The sequence below is a fragment of the Ptychodera flava genome, chromosome 22, assembly GCF_041260155.1.
Source record: "Ptychodera flava strain L36383 chromosome 22, AS_Pfla_20210202, whole genome shotgun sequence".
Classification (NCBI taxonomy): Eukaryota; Metazoa; Hemichordata; class Enteropneusta; family Ptychoderidae; genus Ptychodera; species Ptychodera flava.
The window spans coordinates 3,960,821-3,980,964 of record NC_091949.1 but is presented as its reverse complement, the minus strand read 5'-3'; the positions used below and the strand labels follow the sequence as shown (position 1 = coordinate 3,980,964).

General features: G+C 35.9%; 1 protein-coding gene across 1 annotated transcript in view; it reads right to left on the bottom strand.

The window, feature by feature from the left end:
• Positions 1-20,144, bottom strand: part of LOC139122487 (mitochondrial potassium channel ATP-binding subunit-like) — a 61,639-nt gene that overhangs the window by 21,772 nt on the left and 19,723 nt on the right. The window contains 3 exon segments of the mRNA XM_070687889.1: positions 2,682-2,837; positions 3,669-4,005; positions 8,689-8,765. Coding sequence (XP_070543990.1) covers positions 2,682-2,837; positions 3,669-4,005; positions 8,689-8,765 — 570 coding nt within the window.

The window sequence follows — 20,144 nt, the reverse complement described above, 5'->3', positions numbered from 1 at the left end:
CATTTAGGCCTATACAGTCCAGGATGACGGTGAGTTTTGCCTGCCTGTCGTAAAACGGTATACATCGAAACAATTTGAAGCCCTACTCTCGGCCTCTGAGAGTATACACAACGGATCGTGCAACTCGACAAAACTGTTAATGATGAGGCCGCTCTGTTTTATAAAATGTACACTTGTTATCACGATATATCGTGGTAACAGTCGGCCTTGTGAACTTTTGTTAAAGACCAACGGGCAAGCAAGATGTTCTAGCGGTCCACAAACAAACGTAGCGAAACGTGAAGTTGACTGTCGACTGCAAGTAGCACAATTGGGCTGTCGTGTAACATCAAATCCTTGTATCGGGCGTAGTTCAAAACCATAGAGGTAAAAAAATACCTCCATGTTCAAAACCTAAAATGTTTTAGTCAACAGCACTGTTCTTGTGGGAGGTTTTTGTCTTAAACTCTTCCATGAACCGCTTATGTTTTGAGCGCTTCAATGGAAAATCAAAGCGAGGAAAATGGAGTCAGTTCGATAAAATTAAGGGCTGTATTGTGTACATTTGTGTACATGTAAATTCCAAACACTTAAAGTGTGGAACTAGTGAAGTGATACTAGGTGTTGTTATCATATATGACACAGATATGTTAACATTACCAGGGTTACACTCACTAGACGAGTATTATAATAATATTGTGTCACATTGTTGCACCAAAATCAATCCATTCCATTGCTAGATCAAGAATCTGCATGCACGGACGTAATTCATACTGATCTGAATGTAATCAGCTGCACCGTGCTATGCACGTCGATCGGAGGGATTAGACTCTTCGTAACTGTAAAAAGTCGCAAGACAAAAAATTACTATTGTCAACCCCCCGGGTCTGGCGTACCATAGAGATCGAATTCCCCACTATCAGGACGCGAAGCGCGATCAATAGAGAGGTTTAGATTTCATACGGGAACGGAACGGGAACGGTACGTCATCAGATCTGCGTGCTCTCATCATGTTCTGATGATGTCACGCGTTCACTTGTTGTTTGGCAGTCGTTTTCTACGTGAAACGGCCACTTTTCTCGTACACCTTTTCCGAGAGCGATTTTCACGCTCGCTTCGCCATAGACTTGATATTCAAAACTGACATTCCTTTCGTTTTGTATTGTTGCTCTTGGTTTTATCGATCGCCGTCTGATTTTGAGATATTTTAGGTAACAAAAAGGAAAAATATCTCCTGCAGTGCACTCGCACACAACGGCACACGCGTGGCAGACGTTGTTTACACTGCACTGCTGATAACGTTCAGTCTGGACTGAAATTAATATTGTCATTTGTTTTACCTCACGGTTTTTCAAACACAATGTAAAATTTCAGTAGGGATTTCAGGTTTTTATATCTGTGTTCTATTAACCTGATATCGGAGCAAAATCCTGTAGACAATGCGACTGTGTGAGTCGGGTGTGTGAGTCGGCACGCACACGTCTTAATCTAGACTTGCTTCAAGTCTATAAAATCAAAATAGAGCGACATGATATTGTTTGTATATAAACTTCAGTAGACTGTAGATCGTTAGGTGAATACAGACATGTGAACCTTGCTCGGCTAGCCAATTACTGCTGCCGTGGAAAGCAAGTGGAAAGCAAAGCGACAGGGCCGGTGAAGTCTTAATCCGAATCTGTGCAGAACGTTACGCGTACGGAACGCGTCGCCACTCTACGTTACATTCTCGCTACGGACGAAATCTTAACCTCTCTATCACCCCTGTTGCACCGCACTCCCAGGGTGGAAAACATCGATAGGTGCATGACATTCAAGTCTGAATCACATGATTCAGAGTCAGTCATCATCTGCATCTGTTACATCTGTTACAGGTCTTGATGGAGAAATTTTCATTATTTATTCCAAATTCCAGTCAGTCATAAGGACCGACATGTTGCTAAAAACTTTCGGCCCGACGAGAAATCTGTCGGTCTCGGACCGTCGGACCGACGTTAATTTCGCACACTGTATGTATGATGTCACTGACCAATCACGCGACAAACCTGCCTATTTTGGAATAGTATGGTTCTGTACATCTTTATTATGCAAAGAAAACCATGAAAACTTTGCATTTTGATTGATTTTGGAAATTATCCTTAGCAACCGTTGCTTGGCAATTTGAATCCTTCGGTATCACCAAGTGTATACACAGACTCTCAAGAAACTTGAGTCTAAGTTGTAAGCAGGCATCTTTTGTCCAATGTCACTATCTCACAAAAACATTAAAATTACTTTGAAAAGGAATAGCTTTTGCAAACAAACTTTTGCAGTACAAACTTTGAATAAATCAACATTTCAACTGACAAGACAGAGAAATCGCTATCAGAAGATGTTGTAGATACAGTCTTCATTTATAAGTCATATTCAGAGTTTATATGAACAGATAAAACAAAGAATTGATCAATAATATATCTTAAAATTAATAATTGTGCATGGTGTATTATTTATTAATTTGACATTCACACAGTTTAGCTGTGGCACATGGCTAAGAAGCTCTAGCTCTATAAGCCATGCAGCCATGGCCAGATTGGAATATATCTGCTTGTAACATGTAAATATTCTACAGTAACAATATCTTAAAGCTATCATTGAGAATTTCAAATACTTTTGAATAAAAGGTGCAATGTTGCAAAGGTGGTATGTACCATAAATAGAAAACTGACCTGAGTTGCATAGAGTGAAATGAGTCTGATAGCTGGCTTCTTCATTTCATCAAAGTAGTCGTCAGCATTGTCAGATGTAAATTTAGATACCACATCAACAAGATCTCCAATCATCATTGGCATCTTTATATTCACAATAGCAACAGCAAATGCACTCTGAAAAAAGAACAATGTGAATTCTTACAGACTAAATTTCTATGTGGCAAAAAGGTGAATAAAAAAAACAGAGAATCAATAAATATTTTGGGACATTATGGACATTATAGTATCTGCTAAGCAAGATTCATACACAGCACCATCTGTGAAATCAATCGGGTAGTTATTTAGAGTAAACATTGCTGTATATGTTGCATTGGTAGATATGGAATATCTTAGTGCGCACAAGGAATACATAAACTTTGGTCCATAGCTATCAATAGTTTGTAGGTTTAGTCAAGGATGAATATTTTGGGGAAGAAGGAAGAATCATCAGTAGAGTGCCCAAGGGAGTCATTAGGGTAAAGGTTAGGCATGGAGTACCTAGCTACATGTAATGATGTAAATGAGCTCTATGAATACCTTTTCAAAGTTGTTCATTTCCAATGCTGTTCCATACCTTGTTTCCATGGCATTATACAAATTAAGCAAAAACTTCTACACAGCATGATCATATTTTGGCTTGCACTGGTTCTGACTTTGTAATTCAAATGTTTGACAAACAAGTGCAAACTAATCAACTTACATGGTAATGAATACATGATGAGCAAATAGATTATTATGGTGGTCAAGGTCATCATCATTTATGACATCAATTTCTATTCTATTCTTCCTTGCTTCGGCACTAATACATCTGGTGGCATTCATCTCTGGGAAACAAGCAAGTCACCACAAGGCACACTGAACCTATTCTATATGTATCTATAACATAACGTTTGTACCAATGTTGTCCAACATAACAGACTGAACTATTATAAAAGACATGAAACAATGTCTATGCAAGATACTCACCAATAATGCAAGAATTAAATGAAACAATTCCGGCCATAAAAATTTCCAGAACTCATTCCATCTAAATGGTGGTGCTTCCTTCAAATTCCTGTTAGCAATAACTCTTCCACTAGTTTTCACTTTGCATTGCACACCATACAGCTTCATATGATGGACATAACCAGCAACTCCAACACCTCCACAAACTTTCAAAGTCAACCAAAATTTACGGTATCTAGTCCTAGAATGTGATTCACACTTTGTGACAGTCTCTTTCAATGTCTTTACATTCTTCAATCTTCCAAGTACAGAGTTTTGTATTCTGTGGTGAACTCCATGCAAGGATATTGCTACATCCCTGAATTCATAAAAAAGCACAGGTTTAGAGATACCATTAGTTAAAATGCCTAAAGTAAAGTACCTGTATTTGTTTACATTTTGCCTAAGACCGGTACACACATGTACAGTGCAGTATACTCTACATCCTCTGAATTATCATGATGTGAGAGAACATGGATTAGAGAAATACCCAGTACTGCACAGCGTTTCCAATTGACCAATGATAATACATGTACAAGTATCTATCCAAATGGATGATGTAAATAAAGTGCTGAAGAGAAAACATGAAAATGCTACTTTTAAACTGCTGAGATAAATGAAAACATAGGGCCAAAGTCCCTGAAGCTACTATAGACATGGATACAAAATTAAGTATTATCTGACTGTATGAAATTATCTCACTAAAGGTCATCCTAGGGACTTGTAAACCAAATATTAAAGCTGTCTGACCAGCGGTTTTGACAGAGCTATGCTGTGTTATGTAGAGAATAACCTTTTGTGACACATGTAATGATGAAGAAGGTGGATATCTTTGATAGCTCATTTCAGGATGGCCTGACCAAAAATGGGAAAAAAAATTCCGTAAAAATACAGATTTGCATATTTCATCACAATTTGAACAAATCTAAGTTGGGTTACCCCTAGGGACCTGTATACCAAATAACAAAGCTGTCTGACCAGTGGTTATGAAGAAGAAGATTTTTTACCAAAAACGCCTTTTTTGGCACTAATTTGCATATTTTCATCAATATCAAAAAATTAATAGAAATATTTCTCAAAATCATATATTTTATCCACATAACAAATATCAAATCAGTAAGTACTGCAGTTCTCAAGATATTTGAGTGGACGGACGCCTCACAAACGGACACAGCAAAGACTTGTTTATAAATAGATAGATCTAGTATGGATAATCACATAGTGGTAGCATACATGTACATGCATTACATACTGTATGTATACATACATACATACATACATATAGACTGACGGTGGACGCTGGACGGATACCCATCCCAATAGCTTATAGACTATATTAGTCTATAGTAGCTAATGAACGAGAATAAATTACATTCTAATTAAAGTAAACAAGACTTGCTTAAATCAAGATTTACGTCATAAAAAAACAGCATATCTGTCAGGTTATAAAGAATCTTAAGCTGGTTATCTTTATCAGTATTTCAATCCTATTAACCAAGCACATTTTAACTTTCAAATTTACATTGTAAGTAAGTTCTGTTGAATAAGTTGAGACTGTACGTACTCAGAGAAAGCACACTGAAGAGACAAATGTTTGAAACTTGAGAAGTTCAAGGTCATCAAAAGCATTATAAGGAATCATGTAACACTTTCATTGCACTGTTTACACAGATTGCATAATTGCTATAAATAGCACATGAGGAATCTTACAGCCCAGCTTTACCATAAAAACCCTATCACTTTGACCACTCTATTTTTTTCCTCAAAATGTAATTTTATTTTATCCTTACCAAGTCAACCATAAATGGAAATTAGAACTTTTTCTATCTCTATTTATTTGACCACCCTATCATGATAAACTATTATGAGCAATTTCTTTTAGATAACATACAGGGCACAACAAATGATGGTTCAGAATATGTCAAAGTTGGGATTCAGGAAAGTTGCCTTTACATGTTTTAATCCTCCAAGATGGTAAGCATTTCACTATGAACAGTCAAAAAAAGTTTAACTGTCTGATAATTCTACACTAAAATTATTTTGGCTTTGATGATTTCCTAATTAATTCAATTATTTAAAATCACATTAATTATTTTTTTCTGGGTGAATTGATAGGGTTTATACAGTACAAGAACTACATACAATGTAAGTCAAATTTTGACCAAAAATGACAAAAAAATTCCTTAAAAATACACATTTGCATATTTCATCACAATTTGAACAAATCTAAGTTGGGTTATCCCTAGGGATCTGTATACCAAATAACAAAGCTGTCTGACCAGCGGTTATGAAGAAGATTTTTTACCAAAAACGCCTTTTTTGGCATTAATTTGCCTATTTTCAACAATATCAAAAAATCAAAAAAAAAGGTTTGTCAAAATCATATTTTTCATCTACACAACAAATATCAAATCAGTGAGTATTGCGGTTCTCAAGATATTTGAGTGGACGGACGCCTCACAAACGGACATACATACATACATACATACATACATACATACATACATACATACATACATACAGACTGACGACGGACGCCAGACGGATACCCATCCCAATAGCTTCTATAGACTATAGTCTATAATAGCTAAAAACGGTGGCTTCATGTAATTTACTCTTCATCCAATGTGCTTGTAAACTATCGATAACAGGATTGCTTTTATTTTACTGCTGTCTATTTTACCAACACTGCCACTATTGTCCCTGCAGCCAGTACTATCTCTGTTGCCGGTGTTGATGCCGAAGCTGTTTATTCAGTACATCTGAACTGTGCCACAGAGCTTCCGTTAGGATTTTCAAATCTGCGTAAGGCTGTATGCAAATGGTTATTAATTTGCGTAAATGTCTCAAAAATGCATACATTAACAACTACATGTAAGTACCTATAAAATAGCTGTATATGCGATATCGAAAACTGGTTCAAAAGTCAATGAATAAAGTGTTCAATAAACATCAGCAGTGACAATGTTTTTCCTTTGATGAGTTTTACAATCTTTAATACTGTTCTGTTCTATTCTCTGTTGACGGTATTCAATTCTTTACTTTTTCTGTCTAACATTTCCGACAATGTATTTGCTGCCTGAACTCTATCATTGCTGCTCTGAATTCAAATTTGTCAAGTTTTGGGCCTTCCATGGATATCACCACCAGATCGTTTATGACATCTTCACTCAGACAACAACATTCCAATGTTTTGATCCTGTTTTGGGTACTGAACCCACTTTCACATCGCTGCACATGGGACAGATGAAACTGGAATCACGACTGCAATTATGGCCAACTGCAATATTCAGAAAAAGTTCACGATATTCGTAAAGAAGCGTGCAGACCGCCATAAAACTATTATTTCTAAGTCTGTGTAGGATTAGCTTACATGTTCATATTTGACAGGAAGATCTTCAGGGTTTACAAGTACGAATCAGGAGCAATGGAAAAAAAGAATTTTTTTTGACAACGATGAACTGTATTGAACATGTTGCATTTGTATTGGTACAGCCTTGAAGGAAACAATTTACGTGATGTGATTGACAAGGTGTAGGACAAAATGTTTCAAAATCATGAACATTTTTATCAGCAAACATTTTATTTTTAAACTACGCATTGGACAGAAACCATGTGTGCTCATGTCTTCGTTACAGATACTATTTTTTTTCAATATGTATCGGATTACGCAGATGTCAATTTAGTTTGCGTTAGAGAAAGTGTACGTGAAATACGCAGAATTTTGTGTTAATGGAATCTCTGGTGCCAGTGTGCTTCAGTGACCAGTGGAGCCTGACCAGTGTGGCAAGCTAGCATGGATAGAGCATTATGTCAGCTAAATCGATGCAGTTTTACCAATCATTGCTAAAGTGTATCAACTAGGTTGAGCTGCAGCTAGTACTACATGTATGCCCATTGCAGAAGCTATTTATAGTCAAATGTTGAAAGGCAAATTGTTAAATGGTCTGTCTTATGCAAATTTTGTGATAAGTCCTATATCACGAAGTATCTCAGTAAACTGAGAATTGTGTTAGGTTTTTGACTTATACTCTTTGTGGTATTCTTTAAGCTCATTTCATTTTAGGCCTACCCTAGGCAAACTTGTGACACACTTTACTGTGATATAATATTATATATATAAAAAAAACGACTTAATGCAATTTTGTTTTATTTTGCAAATGTTTGAGGTATTTGGGATACAAATTCACTTGGTTTAATATTAAAACAGTACAATCTATTGCTATTCATCATTGGTATTTCATTTTGCAGATTTTGAACTCAGTTAAATTGGTGAAAGTAAATCCCAGTGAAACTCATTGCCTTTGGATTGATACTGAAATAAAACAATTCTTTCAACCAAACTGATCTGCATGCTGCAATACATTACTTAGTTCTCATATATCCACAAATATTAATTTACAATATTTCAACACTATTACTTATAATTTACAAAATAATGTTATTTTTGTATCTTGTCCCTACTCTTTACTAGTTATATATCATAAACAAGACATGAGATGTCTAAATATATGAAATCTCTGCTGGTAAAGAATGCAATGAAGTATTCTTCATTGTACCATACCAATAGCTTAACAACGTTGTCACAATGGAGAAACAGTACACTGTATCAGTAATAGTACTAACACAAGTAAAAATAGACTGATGGCCAGCCTATCAAACTTGGTAAATTTGTACCAAAGCCAATCAGAGCACTGATGGCACTGATACTGTCCTCAATGCCAGTATTCATTCAGATACAACAAAGTCATTAATGTAACTTGTAGTCAATGTATTTGAAAGAATCTTGGGCATTTTTCTGATGTGTTTTTCATTATCCACAATATACATCCAGTGACAACAGCATTATCATTTTTTCAGGATTGATGAAATTTGTATCTCATAAAAATGAGACATTGAAGGTAAAAGGACCTGACTACAGCTGGCAATTGAGTGTTGAACACTATAACACTATATATTATCATAATATGACACAAGAATATCTGAATTATGTCTCACTTACTGATTCAGCTTGCTTCTGCCACTATACCATAAAGTTTTCCACAATAATGTTCTTCCTACACAGGTGTTTTGCAGCAGCTATATATGTAGGGGAAAAATGATAGCACATATTAGCATGGCAAAGCTGTTTTGGCATTGTAGAAACCATTCAACTATTTTTATATTTACTACAGATTAATTTGTGCTGTCTGCTTGGCAATAAGTAGCGTTTCATATACCGTATATAAACCACTGACTTAAACACCAAAACACAATTAGATAGATCTTGATGTGTTGCTATTTGTATGAATAAATAGACATAATACATCAGCTTATTATATCATCAGCATCTACATCAAAGTCCCTCTACGTGTGAAAGGTTCATTGTCTAAGTTAGTGATGAGCTGAGACCTATGATTGTACCCCACTAGCACTTGTCAGAGGGATGGTTACAATGATTCTGAAAAGTCAAACTTCAACACAATTTCTAGTTTGAAAGAGTTCTGTTCCTTTGTTGCTTAGTAAAAGTGTATGGTTGTATGACTGTGATTTTTCACAGAAAACAACAATGACATTTATCTGATTCTACCAGTATCAGTTATAAATAATTTACAGAACATGCTTTATATTGGCTTGTTGATATTACAAGTAATCTATAGCAACATAATAATGGGGAAAACTGCACCACTGCAACATCTTGAACATGTCACCTGAAATCAAATGTAAGTGTAAAAAGAGACATTTCTTTTTACTCTTACAACAAAGATGGTTTTAGATAACAAAAGGAAAATTGGCCTGGAGCTCCACAATCATTTGAATATAAGATTATCATGAATATCTGAGAATATGTATGCTCCTTATGGAAGTACTCTGTCTAGTAGTTTCCAAGAAAATGTTTTTGGCCAAAAATCAGAACATTCTCTGGTTTGAAGAATTTACATGTACACGTACAAATTTTGTCATATCTCAGAAATATTACCCAAAGAACCTATAAACTCACGTCCATTAGAAATTTAGTTACTTTCAGACAAAGTGAAACTATGATGTTTTACAGTGTGCACCATAAATGATATACATGTACTTGGTGCTTAACTTTCATATTTGCAACTTTGTCATCAAATTGGACACAAAGAATGAAGTTATCCCTCGAGACAACAAACCATAACTAGAAAATATAAACAAAATGACACTTTGACCACAAATTATAAAATTTACTCCCAAAATCTAAATCTGCAGATTTCATCTTCATCTTAACAAATTAGGCCATCCCTGAGAGTTTGAGGACCCAATCTGAAAGCTCATCAACTGATTTCAAAGAAGATTTTTGAACAAAAATTTACGTAAAATTAAATTTAAATAATGAGTATAATGTTATGTTATGCAAGTTAAAGCTGCTAAGTCACTTTGACCCCTACGTCTTTCTCAGTATTATTATCTCATGACATAATAAGCGAGTAGCCGCCAGACTTTATAGTGCTTTGCAGAGCAGTAATGCCAGAACACATCCAACTACACCGTTTGAGCCTTGCTCGGGTAGCCACTGAAATGCATTGTACTTGCAGGTTCAGTGTACACGGCCAATCGCCAAGTTGCATGACATTTAAAGTGTTGTCATACAACAAGAAAAGTGTGACAAGGTCGAAGTGATCTTGGTACAGTGTTTGAGGTGGGTTCCCAGACACTTCGCACCAAAACCACTTCGCACCATACCATCTCGTCCCATACCATTTCGCACCAAAACCACTTCGCACCAAAACAACCTCGTACCAAAACCACTTCGCCCCCAAAAGTCACGTCCCCAAACCACTTTGCCCGAAACTTATCGCTAAGTAAAGCTGAAAATAACCACCTTTCTGTCATCCTGGGACTGAAATCTTGAAAGTGTACGCATTTCGCGAAATTGACATCGTGCAATTCCCAAGTTGTAACATTTGTGAGTTTCTTTTTTCTTATTCTATCGTTTATGGTTTCATGCAACAATAAATGGTTCTTGGTAGCCAAAATGTCCTAACAAATTAATGCTTCCAAGTTGCAGGTAAAAACAACCTTGTGATACGTCGTAACATCGTTGTTTCAGGACGAATTGACGGTACTATACTTTTTACAAAGTGGTTTTAGTACGATGTGGTACTTGGGGCGAAGTGGGGTTGGGCGAAGTAGTACTTGGGACGAGGTGGTTTTGGTACGAAATGGTTTTGGGACGAAGTTGTGTGGGGCGAACTGGTTTTGGTGCGAAGTGTCTGGACCCCTTTGAGGTGACCATGGAAGTCTTTTTTGAGGTGAACAGCAACGAGGGTGGTAGCTGTGGGTCCATAGCTGTGGTGTTTTCAGACGGGATTCCTGCCTTTTACGGGCTGGTTTTGACTTTTACGATTTTAAGTTAATCCCGTGGCGGGGTTAAAAATGCTAAAATCGTAAAAGTCTGAAAACACCACAGCTATGAACCCACAGCTACCCGGGTGGATGCATCCGTTTCTACCTCCATGGTGGGTGCAACGCACGACGATCTGATTGTCAGTTGCAAGTGCAACGGCACAGCAAAGCTTAGCTCTGCATGGCAGGGCTGTGTGTTACCGGCGTTATGGTGGGAGGCCGCCTAACGCCGGGAACACGCAGACCTGTAGCTGTACGCAAGGCTATAAGCAAAGCTATGATTACGGAGCCAGCCGATCACGATAAATGTTGTCACTTGAGACCTTTTTTTAAGGACTGTGCCCAACTATCCGGGGATATAAATCCATAAGCTTACCATGTCTACAAGTACGGTAGTACCAGTACTACGAAAACAAGATCTTGGCTCGACTGTGTGCAGACTAACAGCATGCAGCAGACACCGGAAGTACTTGAAGTACAGCACCACTCTCTTCTTGGTCGCGGATGGCGCTACAGTTAAGTATCAGGTCAACCGTGAGTCAACCCCCTCCACCCACAGGTACTTGGAGTTGCCGTGTAGACTGCAGTATACGCAGCTCCACGTACGTGTGCCTCAATCCCCCCCCCCCCCATCTCCACCCCAACCCCCGAGTTCGTAGTGCATAGTGGGGATACAGTTAGCCCTACGTGGATGTCGCGAGTACCTTTGGCCATAGGCGCGTTGAGTAGTTTAACTGGTCATTTTTCAATGTATACTACAGTGCCAATTCCAAGCACCTGTGCTTGTGGCTACCATCAGTGGGTCTGCTCCCCGGCCCCTTGAGTACCCAATAGTAGTCGAGCACTAGTGACATACACTTTGGCTTGGCTAAATACTCGAGGGTCTATGGATATGGTGAACTAGAAATTGTATTGTAATAATGTGAAGAGAGGGGCCACTGATACGTCGGCAAGTGTTTATAGGTGTATATTAGGGCCTTCGATGGGCGAAGGCCAAAAAATCTCTGAAGGCAAAAATACTCCAGCTTGGGATTAGAATTAAAGGTGAAGTATGTGCATACTTGTATCATAGATCTCTTTTTTACACTCATGCAAATACATTCATATACAAACGTGATGAACAAGTGAATCAGTGATTTTAATCATAGCCCCTAAGGGACTGGTCATTTTCTTCGGCCGGGGAGGGGGGGTTCACCCTGTTTTTGACTTTGGTGATAGGGGGGTCACCATGTTTTTGAAATGCACAATAGGGGAGGTCAGTGTGTTTTTGAATTTTGACACAGGCTCATCATTGCCTAAAATGCTAGTGTCAGCCACAAATTTCATCATTCAGTTGCATTTTTTGGCGCACCCTTCGGGCGCGTAACTTTAATATAATAATCAGATATATTTTTCAACACGCTCAACTTTAACATATCAAGCATACATATATCAGAGATATCTGTATGTTCAATATTTTTCAGCGTGCTCTTCGAGCTCATACTTTAATATATCAGACATTTTTCAGCACGCCCTTCAGGTGCATGACTTTTAATATACAAGACATATATATCAGAGATATCAGGATGTTTCATATTTTTCGGCGCGCCCTTCGGGCGCCATACTTTAATAAATCAGAGATATATGTCAGAGATATCTTGATGTTTGCTATAAAGTGAAGTGCAGTTCATATGGAAAGCATATGACAAATTCCTGATACTTTTCTGTTTTCTCTATGAAAATTCAGTAGGAGAAAACAACATGCACAAATATTTCACAATATATATTTGATACAGTGACTTATTTTAGAGATAGAAAAATGACAAGATATCTTTCTTTCTCATTGATGCAACTATTTTCCTTTCAGTCTCAGATTTTCTGTAGAAAGATGCTATATATGAACAAAATAACAGTTCAAAAAAAGGAAGTTTTCATCATTATTAGCTGTGCTTTTATGGTTTCAATGTTACAAGAAAGGTCCTCTCAGACACTGCACACATCAGACTCAGACACTGCACACATCAGATTTGGCTAAAATAGCTTTCTGGTGGCTTCTCAGGAGATTTAATTTGATGGCTAGCAAGTCTTAACACCCATCAAAGTTTTTGATTTACTGCTTTTCCTCTTTATAATGATTGACATCCATTTCTGTACAACAGTTCAGGACATCTGGTTAAGCATAGAAAGTGTGAAATACATTCACACTGCTCATTCAAAATGTACTGTATTCAAACTTTAAGATTGACACTTTGAAATTCCTATTTTACCACTGACATGTCAACAATTTCATTAAAGCACAGAATGACTGTTTAAAATATATATATATATATATATATATATATATATATAATATATATATATATATATATATATAAAATTTATGTCCACATTTTGTTTTACCATTGTCGCGCGCAGGGGGGTCACCCTTATTTCGAAATTAGGAATAGGGGGGGTCACACTGTTTTCAAAATTTGGAAAAGGGGGTTTCAGCCACTTTTTGACGTCGACCGTAGAAACTGACCAGTCCCTAATAATAGAAATAATACATTGACCAACATTAATAATTGGTCAAAATAATATCTATCAATAACAAGAATAATACATATATTAATAATAATAATATTTAAATTTCTTGTTCATTTTACCTCAACTAAAGACCATGAAAACCCTGTGGTTACTGAGCGAACCTATACAAGTTATTTTCCCATGCCAGTCCCTATACATTACGTTTTTGGTCCAATTTTCTTGGCATCAAAAAAGTTCCCTACATTTGACCGATTAATGACGTGCTGATACCATTCAATAGAAAGGAGTGTTCAGAATTTAATTTCAGGGTGGGCCTGGAGGATTTTCTATTTTTCTGGTGATTTTTTCCATTGCCCCCCCCCCCCCCCCCCCCCGGTAAATTATGGAGAACATCCATGCCCCCCCCCCTCATATTTCCTGTTTTTTTTCCATGCCCCTCCCAATATTTTATATATATATATATATATATATATATATATATATATATATATATATATCTATAGCGTGTTTTGCTGGGACTGCAAGTGGCACACTATTGGGAAGGCTGGTAAAGAACAAAGTAGGTTGTAAATTTCTGAAGAAAAGTTAATTATTAAACATGAATACTTCTTTCGTTATGTCCACTATAAATGATCCATTTTATAGCCCTTTTCTTGATTATTAACTTTGTCCCAGATGTTATTACATCAGTGGTCTACATCAAACACTTTGGTTGTAAGTGTTGCCAAGTTGTTTTTAACATTACATACTAGTAGCAAGTACTCAGAGGAAGAAATAATACCAATACAAAGCAGGGTGTGTTTACGAACAAGACAAGTTGTCTCACTGTTTTCAGAAGTACTCTCTCACAGGTGGAAATGAATTTAAAAACTTGGAAAATGTATGACTGTGGCAGGTACAGACTTGTAAGGTGGGGGACTACCCAATACCAAGAATATTGTCATATTCTAGAAATCACTTATGTTGTAGCATGTAAAATGTCTGTTCCCAATCTACTTTTTGAGATAATTTACATTCAATTATCCATTACCCTGTGATTTTGAGCTCTACACATGACTTCATTGCAAATTTGACCTGTTCAAAGAAAACAATAGCCATAGTGGATAAAAATAATGTTATTTCATTAGTTATTTCATTAGACTCTTGATTCTTAAGTATTGTCTACATGTAGTATTTCCGATATAAACATCATGTATGAAGTTACTCATCCAATAACAAAGATGCCACCTTATTTAATGTAATAAAAATTGTGAAAAAATGCTGAGTCAGCACTTTTGCATCAGTGATTTTTCAAAGAAAAACATACAATTATGATTCTCTTTAAAAATCAAGCACAGTAACATGGTATTTGTTTTATATTTTTCAATAAAGTACATTTCAGTGGATCATTTATGAAAGTTTTATGAAATTGACAATATTCCTAATATGTTTTCTAACATTTCTACATATATGCACTCCTATGCAATGACTAATTTTGCATAGCCCTGGGTAGTCTTCTACCTTATGCCAAGAAAAATCACTATTTGCATCAAACCTATAATTATTTATCTCATTGAAAGGCAAAACCAATCATTTCATAACTTTCATTCTGGGGTATCATGCAAATCCTCTCTGTTCTTTTGACAGTGCAATTTGTGTAAATAAACATAACTACAACCTGAGTTTTCTCACTGGTACACATGATACACACAATGACAAGTACATAATTCAGTTAGAAATTGTCTGAGCACATAATTGGCAAAGTGATATCTATCTTTAAAGTTTAATGTACACAATTTGCAGATCTCCAGATATTTATGGAAAGTGAGATGTTACATGCACAAGTCCAGCATACATTTCCGTCTGATGATGCTGAATAACTTGCAGACTCACAGTGAAAATTGGGGAAACTAAAGTAGTGTTTTCTTTTCTCTTTTTAACTTTGGTTGCCATAAAACACAGTGGCTGCCACTGAAAGCAACAATCCTGTCGAATATTTCAGAACCTGTTGAACAGAGCACCTTATCCATAACATGAATTCACATAAAGTCTATATTATATATCTGCCAGTTCCATTCACAAGTCAGTGTTCATAAATGCAGATAACCCTGACACGTCAACGTTCACATTTTGTAAACAGTACATTTTTTTATCGAAGTTGACAGAGCATGCATATTTCACATTCTTTTACAAACTTTAAAATAGTCATGATGTACATGTTTTAAGATGATGGAAACAAAACATGTTAATTTGTTTTCTTGGCCTTTTCTGCCAGCCGTCACTGAGAAATCCTTGATCATACAAATCACAACAAATGGGATTCTAAAGTATTAGTATCATTACACAACGTGTGAGCCTACCCACAATTCTCCTTGATTCATTAACAGTGAGATCACTTCTTGACTACAGCAAATTTCTTGGGTATACAGGATGCAATGGTCAATATTTCAACAATCTGGCACAATAGTATTAATGCACATGATCTTCTGGATGCACATACAGAATTTTTGGAAAATCAAGCCTTTTTCCATGTAGGAGCTAGCCAATTTTTAAATTTTCACCAGATATTTTTGACAGCCACACATAATTCTATAGATCAGGACTTCTGGGCAAATATTTAATTGATATGTTTTTTCTGTAGCCCACCCTAAAAGATTGTGGTATTTTTGTCTGCCCCCCCCCCCCCTAATTCTTCTTGGGGAAAATGGGTGGCCCCCCTGAAAATCCTCTAGGAAGTAAATTCTGGACACTCCCTATAAAAAGACATTGTTCCACCACAGTCACTATATCGACAGAGAGACTGTGGTTCCAAAAACTTAATGTGGATGAAAGTATTGCTACATTGTCAGACAAACAATTCCAAAGTTTATTCTTTTGGTATAATGAATGCAAATACAGTTCTAATATGATTGCGAATATTGTATGAAAAGTGTCAGGCAAAGAATTTCACATTTTTCTTTGACAGAATTTATCTGACTGTTGGAGTATCAGAATTGCTTCATATATGTATTGGCATAGAGCAGACGCTGTGTAATTGGCAGAGTATCAGTGACCAATATTAACTGTGTTCTTGTCATCTAAGTTTGCACTTCCTAACCTGAAAAACTGCAAAAATTTGCCTTTCCTTTGTTCAGAACTTAACAAATTCCTTACATGAACAATATACAAGATAAAAACCACCATACCAAAATAAATAGGCTAGTAATCCATAAAGTTCTTTATATAATATTAAAATTTACTGTCATAAAAATACAAATGAAAACAATAGAAATATGCAGAAAAAGAAACATTTAAACAATTATAATAACAGATTCATAATTTACTGTTGTACAATTTGAGTGTAGATACTGAGTAATGAGTTATTTTCACAGAACATTGTCAATCTGTTGCAAAATGGTTTTGCAGTCTGACTGAAATATACTATGCTCCTTGAAAGTGAAAGACTTAAAACTTTTGCTCAAACCTTTCCTCAAGGAATCTGTCATCTATTCTCTTTCAAAATCAAGAACAAAGATCAGGGTCACCATGCAAAGTTAGGTACTAGAGAAACAAATTTACTTTATATTTATTTATATTTATTTATTTATTTACTTTTATATTTGAAATTCGAAATGGCTGCTTTCCCTGTTTTAAAATTTTACGGAAAAAAATACAATCTCTGATTCTTGTATGAGTATGACAGTGAAAATTTTTCCTACAACAAGACCTTTAAAATGACCCCACATGCGATAGATAAGAAATGTTTGAGAGTCCAATAGATCTGTCTCTAAGGCATATACTACCTTCACTATCTGACAATCAAATGAAAAAGTCAAAGGGTTGGAATCTATTTGGGTAAAAGTAAGAAACACAATCATTGGTACCACATTTATATAAATACTTTTGTATCAATAAAAACCATATATTACATTATGTACAAAGCAAGTCACCAAATATGACACTGTCTTTGTGTGTTACAATTATTTGGCAACTTTAAAAAGGTTTAAAGAAGGAAGGACAACAGTGACAGATAATGAAGGTCATGATATAGGAGACTATGGTCCATGAAGTCATGACATAGGAGACTATGGTCCATGAAGTCATGACATAGGAGACTATGGTCCATGAAGTCATGACATAGGAGAATATGCTCCATGAAGTCATGACATAGGAGACTATGGTCCATGAAGTCATGACATACATGTAGGAGACTATGCTCCATGAAGTCATGACATAGGAGACTATGCTCCATGAAGTCATGACATAGGAGACTATGCTCCATGAAGTCATGACATAGGAGACTATGCTCCATGAAGTCACTGGTCACAACTATCAGCATTGGTATTCTTAACAGTTGTGGAATTGATGGCCAATTATGTTAATTGGTCTCCAGTCGAAATTGTCCTGAACTAAAATGTGCACAGGACTTTGTTTAATGAGAGCCATAAATATTTTTGTTTTTGCTCAAACTACCCATATTCAGGGTGATCACAGACATCTTGGAGTGGAACATTACAGAATTTCACAATTTCTCTCTAAGTCAATTAACCTTTTCTGACTGTACCACAATTACCATAAAATACAATGACTATATCCTTCCAAGTCAATGTATCTAAGTGTGAAACAAGGTATGTAATTAAAACATGAAATGATTCAGGAAGACTGGATTATGTGTTTAAATGTCTCAAAGAAAGCACAAATCAAGTTTCTTTGAAACAATACAGATGCAGTCAAGTTCATCAAGATGTCTTGAAATGTTTGATGATGGATGGAGAAAAAAAATTAAGAAACAGATAAAATGAGCCAAAATTTCTAAAATCCTCAAAAGGAATTGACTTGCACATATAATTATAGAGGCACAATCATCAGTTGAATGGGATGGAGTGCCATTGTCTGTTGGATGGAAAGGTCTCAATGAAACTCAATGTATCAGTTTCTGCTTTGAAGTACTGATAACATAGTGAATCTTTCTTCTAAAACATAGGGCCAAAGTCCCTGAAGCTATTATAGACATGGATACAAAATTAAGTATTTCCTGACTGTATGAAATTATCTCACTTAGGTCATCCTAGGGACTTGTAAACCAAATATTAAAGCTGTCTGACCAGCGGATTTGAAAGAACAAGCAACTCAACAGTTGACAGAGCTCTGCTGTGTTATGTAGAGAATAACCTTTTGTGACACATGTATTGATGAAGAAGGTGGATATCTTTAACATTGTGAGTTCTGTTGAATAAGTTGAGACTGTACATACTCAGAGAAAGCACACTGAAGAGACAAATGTTTGAAACTTAAGAAGTTCAAGGTCATCAAAAGCATTATAAGGAATCATGTAACTTTCATTGCACTGTTTACACAGATTGCATAATTGCTATAAATAGCACATGAGGAATCTTACAGCCCAGCTTTACCATAAAAACCCTATCACTTTGACCACTCTTTTAATTAACCACAATTTTTTATTTTATCCTTACCAAGTCAACCATAAATAGAAATTAGAACTTTCTCTATCTCTATATCTCTATCTCTATTGACCATTTTGAGCAACATACAGGGCACAATAAATGACGGTTCAGAATATGTCAAAGTTGGGATTCAGGACAGTTGCCTTTACATTTTTTAATCCTTCATGATGGTAAGCATTTCACTATGAACTGTCAAAAAAAGTTGAACTTTCTGATAATTCTACACTAAAATTATTTTGGCTTTGATGATTTCCTAATTAATTCAATTATTTAAAATCATATTAATTATTTTTTTCTGGGTGAATTGATAGGGTTTATACAGTACAAGAATTACATACAATGTAAGTCAAATTTTGACCAAAAATGCCAAAAAATTCCTTAAAAATACACATTTGCATATTTCATCACAATTTGAACAAATCTAAGTTGGGTTACCCCTACGGACCTGTATACCAAATAACAAAGCTGTCTGACGAGCGGTTATGAAGGAGAAGATTTTTTACCAAAAACACCTTTTTTGGCATTAATTTGCCTATTTTCAACAATATCAAAAAATTAAAAAAATCAGTTTCTCAAAATCATATTTTTCATCTACACAAGAAATATCAAGTCAGTAAGTACTGCGGTTCTCAAGATATTTGAGTGGACGGACGCCTCACAAACGGACATACATACATACATACATACAGACTGACGACGGACGCCGGACGGATACCCATCCCAATAGCTTCTATAGACTATAGTCTATAGTAGCTAAAAATCATACAACAAGCGATACACAGTGTGCAGCATTACAAACAAATAACATATAAATATGCAATTCTGTAAGTACTTATGTGCTTATGTGAGTCATGAAAAAAAACATGAATTATTCATGATAGAATTACTAAAATTCAAATCAAGATTACATTAAGTAACTTTCACTGCTCTTGACATTCACTGATTGTAAATGTATTTCGGAATCAAACAACATTGGATGGAATTTTGAGTTTTTGGAAGATTCAAATTTTAGACGGATGGAGAGATGTACAGAAACTGATACAGGGGCTTGCATTTTTGAAACCATAGATGTTCAGTACAGAAAGCTGTCCACATCAGTCAATGCTGAGGCTCAATATTGTATGATGTCAGTAGGAATAAGCAGCAAATGTGTTTAAAATTTGGCAGTACACTGTAG